Raw genomic sequence first — 7,026 nt, 5'->3', positions numbered from 1 at the left:
GAGCTGAAAGTATTTATTAAAAATGTCAGGAGAAAAGTGCTCCTGGCAGATTAAAGCTGTATTTGAGTTGACAGCTTTGACAGGCAAAAGTGATGGGAGGGGATGGAAGGGAAACGGGGCGGGGGAGTGTAACTGCACATTTTCCTCTTGTGCAGAATGCTGGAATGAGGAGTAGAATCTATTTACAATTCAGATATGGGATGTTAATTGGGAACTCAGACTTCTACAATGAATAGTTCAAGGGATTAACGTGTATATCCACAGCGGCTTGCTGTTGGTCTTTAAATGTCAGTGATGGCATACTAACTCAATAGCCCTGGAAAATCACCACTCTTATCTTTAGGTTGTTGGGAAAGGAGCGTCATAGAAAGCTACTTGAGTCTGGAAGCCAAGGAAGTTTCTATGGCAACAGCCAGTCACAACGTCATATAATATTCTACACAGTTGAGCCTCACCATTTGGGGCATTTTGATTGGTTGTGGTATTATTTCATTAGCCACAGCTGCCAATGAGAAATCTTGATGTCATCTGCAATCAGAGCAAGCCAGTGTCCATAATATAAAAAAGGGACAAGCTGCAGATTTTTCCTACTACAAAGGCTAGGCCTAAAATTATTTTTACAGAGCTTATGTTTTTTTTTTTCCATGTGATTTACACATAAATCTTACTTTTCTGTTTAGGCCTTGTTTTTTGTACAGACATGTAAATATTTTTTTTTTGCCTCTATGTAATTGTTCCCTTAATCTTTTGCAGTCTTGCAGCCCTTGTTAAAATCCATACATGGCCCTGCATAATGGCTTTAAGACGAGAGGGAAAAAAAAAAGATTTTTTTTTTTTTTATCTGTTTCATGACCCAGCTTAAGCGCTGCCTGTGTTTTAATGGATTTTCTCCCTCGCTCAATTGAATGGATTGTCCCTCATTATCATTTAAATAGAAGCCTCAGTCCCTGTGAACATGGAAAATTTGAATGCAGTTGTAAAGCTGTGATAATGTGAAATATTCTGAAGGTGAAGGGAGGGTGGGGGGATGGATGGAGAGAGGGAGGGAGCAGAAAGGGAAAAGAGAAATAACTCAATGTAATTGTCGTAGGTTCTTGATTTCCCTAACACCACCCACTACATGATGGGAAAATAGACTAATAATTGTCTCCCTGGCCTTGCCAAACCGGCTGCCCTAGTTAGCTGGAGCTAACACTCTAATTGTCAAGTGCGACCCCCCAGATGAATGAAGATATATTCAGGGCACAGCAAGGGCTAAACATGAGTGATACCAAGAGGCAAAGATTAAATTGGCAATTATTGGCTTAGCAGGAAAGGTTGGCAGGTGCACTGTGCGCCTCTGACTCACCAGGGAAAAATAGGAAATGCAGCTGCATTATTCACACGTATGCTGAGCTTAACTCCATCACTGCCATAGACCACTGCAATCTTTTTACTCCTTTTCTACATACTGTTCTGTTATATTACCTTGGCTTTTCCTTAAATGATGAAAAAAAAAATGTCTGCCATATCGAAGTAAACATGTAGATAAGTATCTGCTTGATTGTAGCCTTCACATGCAGATTTAATTCCATGGATAAACTTTCTCTGAAATTATATATAGATCTATATCTCTATATCTATACATATAGAGATATAGATCTATATATCTATATATATCCTTTATTTCAGCTAGTGCTTACAAAATACCCTCTGGTGGGAGATGTCTTATTAGCAGGTACCCCTATACATGACCACAGATATCATCAGTACCCCTTAACTATATGTATATAGTCTCCTGGCAATGTATTATCTTTACTAAACAACTAAAAATACTTCTATACTTTTTATGTATGATATCTGTTTATTCCAGACATTGTCATATGTTTGCTATGAAAAAAAGTACAGCTAACATTGATATTAAAGAGGAACTTTACCCATATCTTCAAAATAACAACAAAGGCACCTTTAGAAATGTTTAGTAAGGACAATATACAAACACATACTTATAGATAATTGCAGATGGTGGGTCTACAGATCAATTGCTTCTGATTAGTGATAATTAAGTGATCAGTTTGCCCAAGTTCAGCCAAGAATGCTTGAAACTTTGACCACCCCCTCTTCTCCTGACCCAATCAGTTATGGGGAGATGCATTCCCTGCCCTGCAGCTATACATCACAAAGTGGCAGGGAACACCACCACCCCAACTGCTGCCACAGATTGAGTGGGGAGTTCGCACCAAGCACAGCCTCATCTCTACTCCTGATATGTATTTATCAAACCTAACAATCACTTAAATTATATAAAAAATACTGCGTATTTGTGTCCTCAGCAGCTTCTCCTTTATTATTCAGTCAATTTAGGTACAGAATGTCTAGATAGTAACAATTAAACTTTATATTTTTATGGTCATTTTTGTTAGGTTTGATGTCTCAATATGAGGCCAAGTTGTTTCATGTGCACCAGTCTTGCTGTGTATGGCCAAGTGCTTATCACGATACTAGGGATGTGAGCCTACAGGCGAGCAGGTGACACGTGATCCCCCAGGGTGTGGAATCTAAGGGCCAGCCAGTGTTCTCCCAGGGACCCCCTCACAGAAGTTTGGACTTAGCTGCACGCAGACCCCAGGTCACGAACCCAGGTTCACCCTGCTCGTGTGGAAAGTACCACACAGTGCAGGACACAGTGATGGATGGAGATCCGGATAACGAGCCAAGGTCAGGACGGCAGCAAACAAACACAATCAGGAGAATTAGCCGAGTCGGTACACAAGAAATCAGTCCACTGAAAGTTAGGTTAGGAATAATTGCACGGGGCTTAGGAACAAGTGTGGTTTAAGCAACTAAAAACTGGTCTGAGAGGGATTTAAATAGGTAGACACATGGGGCAGGAAGGGAGGTATATTAACCATCAGGTGAAACGGGCGACACCCATAGCTGCTAAGTCAGTGCAGCAAGAGCAGAGCACAAGTTTGTGGAACCACAGGTGCCAGCAGACCTACAGCAGCAAAAGATTAAAAAAACAAGTGCAAAGGAGTGCAAAGGAGTGAGGCACAGATCAGCTCTGCAGCTGATCTGTGACAGCGCTGGTCATGCCTAAAGCCAAACTGAACTTTCAGTCTTAATCAGCTTAATATATTCCAGAGGCACCAAACAAAAAGTGTGTAAACGCTGATGATTTGTTTTCTTTTGTAAGCAGTCACAACCTGAGTAGAAAAGCCTGTCCCCTGCAAGCATATTGCAGAGAAGGACACTTGCTCTCTGTGGAAGTATTGGTCTTTCTGCAGAAGTCCAAACATAATCCCTGCTTAGTCAGGGCTAGTGCTTTCGCATCAAATATGAGGAAATATGAGCTCTGCTGATTGCAGACCTATAGATTTGAGTCACCAGGGTGTGTTGGACTTCTGCTGAGAAACCACTGCTTCCGCACAGAGAGCAAGAGTCCTTGCCTCAGAGCATGCTGGCAGGGGACATGCTTTTCTTCTCAGGTTGTCAATGCTTTATAGATTAAATTAGTTGTTGTTTGATGTACCTAGAATGTAATCAGCTGATGTACCTGGAATTAATTTAGCTAATTTAAACTGAATGTTTAATTGGCTTTCAGAAATAGTACCAAGTGATCTCTTGCAATGGAAAGGGCTTATAACTATTGATCTACTGCTATGTTTTCCAAACTGAAATCTGTGCCACTGATCTACACTGAGTGGCCAAACTATTATGACAACCTGACGTTTGTAGGCAAATTAGCTATAATTTCGTGCTGTAGTTGCTAGGGCCAGACCATTATAAATAGGGAAGCAGGTAGTTTACCACGACAGTAGAAGTGATTTTTTTTCTGAAGATATTGGTAAACAACGCCATATTAACAGCCTTTGAACGTGGGATGATTGTTGGCGCTCGGAGCCATGGAGCGAGTATCAGCAAAACAGCAGAATTTGTTAAATGTTCAAAAGCAGCTGTTGTTAAAGTGTTTAAAGACTGGACTGTCAGCCGAAAATCTGGGTCTGAAGTGCGAATTGTGGCCGTCAGCGACAAGTCAATGTTAGGTATAAAATAACTTACAACAGGGCGCAAGACTTACAGGGTAACGGTTTGATGCATTCGCGCTAACAGATGTGTAATAAAAAAGCACACTTACGTTTGGGTGGGGAGGGACCAGGAGAGGGGTGACCTTCTTAGAGGATCGAGTGGTCCACAGTTCTTGGCTTGAGGTGGTCGCGGGAGCTGGCAGCCGCGGTAGGAGGATGGAGAACTTGTGGCCAGGAGGAGAGGCAAGGCAGTGCGGGGACTGTATCCGTGTCAGTCTTGTGTGGACTGGGGGAGGGACGGAGTATAGGGGAAGGATGCTGGATATGTCTTATTGGTGCTTCGGCTATACAGGCTCCCGTTTCTGCAGCTGTCGGGACGGTGCTTAGAACGGCGAGCAGTTCTGTCCCTGAAAGTCTAGTGATGCCGGGGCATGTAGCGTCTAACCATGTGAGGGAAAGAAATGTGAAAGGAACTGTTAAAAAAGGCTGTTTAAGAAGAGCCTGCTTAGCGAGTCAGGAATGGAGAGAAGGCTCGGGATAACACCGGGGAGCGACGCGTTTCGAGAAAACCTCTTTCTCAGGCTCTAGCGGTGTCGATCCTCTAAGAAGGTCACCCCTCTCCTGGTCCCTCCCCACCCAAACGTAAGTGTGCTTTTTTATTACACATCTGTTAGCGCGAATGCATCAAACCGTTACCCTGTAAGTCTTGCGCCCTGTTGTAAGTTATTTTATAGCAAACACAGGTCCTCCTACTGGTTTTCAGGGCAGCATACTGCAAACTGTTCACTTTGAGCCCATTTTTCCGGGAGCGCTGTTTGTCCATTTACAATTTTGGTCATAATAATCTGGCCACTCAGTGTATTGTACTTGTCCTCACCATGTTTAATGCTTGGGTAGGCTCAAGATTTATATATAGAATTGGCATGGAGAAGGTGCTCACTGTTGTGACATCTGCATGTGACAGGCTCTACAAGAGCATGATGAATTAACTAAAAAAATGGAATTCTCTTCTTCTATAGGCTCCATCATATGTTTTCGAGATTACTGAATGTTGACAGTATATGTGGGTGTTCCACAGAGTAATATTTAAAGTTAAACTTTTTGCCCCTTGAGCAACAACTTTGATTTAACCCTTTCGCTGCCAAGCCCTCCGGAACATTTTTCAAATCAGCTGGCCAAGCCATTTTTTAATTTTCTGCAATTTTTTTCCTATTGATTTGATTTTCAACTGCTGGGTTGCTAGCGTTTGTAAAAGACCCCCCAAACCATATATTTTCTGAAAGCGCAGGCCCGGTAGAATAAAAAGATGGTGATACTAAATTTGTAGGCCCTGCGATAATTGCGCAAATGTTTCTCAAATTAATATTAAACCGATAAAAATACACAATTCAATTGTTAAAACACACCAAAATCAGTATCCGTGCACAAAAAAAAATATTTTTTGACTAAATCTAAAAGATAAAACTGTATTGAGTTAATAAATAACAAATATTAGCAAATTTGTAATTGCGCCTTTTTGCGAAAAGGTAAAAAAAATGAAGGTATACAAAACTGTAAATAATCGACTTTTTGATTAATTTAAAGGGGACAGTCTGCTGAACAGTTATACTATAAGCTGATGGTCGCTAAAGCGATATTAAAGTCTCCTCCTTTTTCAGTTATTTAAGTCTTGTCAGACTTGAAATCTGCCCTTAAAATTGCGCTCTGACTTTTTTTGCGGGACGCGTGATTTCGTACCACGTGGACTCCGCCCTAGTGGAAACAATGCACATTGTTTTTTATGTTTAGCGCGTTTGTGAATGGAGCCTGGCAGTATCCGCACGTCAGCAGTGAGGTACTGCAATGCATGATGGGACATGTAGTCCCAATTACTATAGACAGACGCACGCTCCCTGGCTGGAGGTTCTTCTAAGCAGCAAGAAGACGACAAGGACACATATCATTACAGGAGAAGAATATTTAATAGATTAGGGCTATGTTTGTCACCAGTTTTTTTTTTTAGGTATTAGGGAGGGTGAGGAGGCATGGGAGGAGAAATAATGTATTAATTCAGTTCCACTTGCAGAATGTAGCATTTCAACGTTTTTGGTCAATAGACAGTTGTAGGGTATAATTTTGCATGTGTTTGGCAGTTGTATAAGTTTGTGTTAAGATATCTAATTGTAACTTCTCAACTGCTATTTGATGTCTGTGTGGGTAGCTTAATTATGTTTTAATACATATATAGATTTATTTATAGCTATTTGTGTACCTTTAAATTGAAAAGCATGTGTGTGAACTGTCTTACCTACCAGAAAATTCCAATCCAGAAACCCCTGCCAGACACTGTAAGATTGTCTGGTCTTTTACTTTTTGCTGATGCAGATAAAGCAATACAGCTTGGACAATATGATTTTCAGACAGATAAGGAATACCAGATTACTTGAAAGGTCATCTCTGTGGTCTCTCCTCCATTTAGCAAGAACAGCACTTGGCCATTCAGTAAAGTCTGATTGCCTTAGAGTGCTGTCCTTTCCTCTCCCAGTATGAATGCTGATGTTGTGGGGGTTAAAGGAGTCTAGTACAGATTCAAAAGTAAAAAAATAAATATATATATATTTTGTAATTAATATATGCATTAAATTGGTGCCTTTTATATCTGTCTACACTTACACTGGAAAACTGTGCAACTGAATGATGTGTAAACAGTTTGCTAATGTTGTAAACTTCTTTTTAACACGTATATCAACCATTGTATAATTTTTTTTTAAATTTATTAAAAAAGACAATACATTAACATGTAACTGATAACCTTATACAACAGCCTATTGTGGTGAAAAGTGGTACTGCGAACATGAAACAGGTCTTAAGGTAAATGGAAAAAGAAATTGTTTCGGTTTGGGAAACAAATTTTATGTCTTTTTGATCATCCTCTTTTTCTTCCACAGAGCTCAGCTCAGTCACTTTCAGGACACGGCTACTCAGTAAGTCATTTTTCTGTTTGCGTTTCCTGTTGCTCAGTAAATTAGATCTTTGCTAT

General features: G+C 40.6%; 1 protein-coding gene across 1 annotated transcript in view; it reads left to right on the top strand.

The window, feature by feature from the left end:
- FBRSL1 (fibrosin like 1) overlaps positions 1 to 7,026 on the top strand; it is a 515,094-nt gene that overhangs the window by 278,897 nt on the left and 229,171 nt on the right. Inside the window, exon 8 of the mRNA XM_018557615.1 lies at positions 6,935 to 6,970. Coding sequence (XP_018413117.1) covers positions 6,935 to 6,970 — 36 coding nt within the window. The remainder of the gene's footprint in view (positions 1 to 6,934; positions 6,971 to 7,026) is intronic.

This window comes from Nanorana parkeri, unplaced genomic scaffold, assembly GCF_000935625.1.
Source record: "Nanorana parkeri isolate BGI_ZX_2015 unplaced genomic scaffold, ASM93562v1 scaffold292, whole genome shotgun sequence".
Lineage (NCBI taxonomy): Eukaryota > Metazoa > Chordata > Amphibia > Anura > Dicroglossidae > Nanorana > Nanorana parkeri.
The sequence above is the reverse complement of the archived record's forward strand: the minus strand, read 5'-3'. Positions and strand labels throughout refer to the sequence as shown.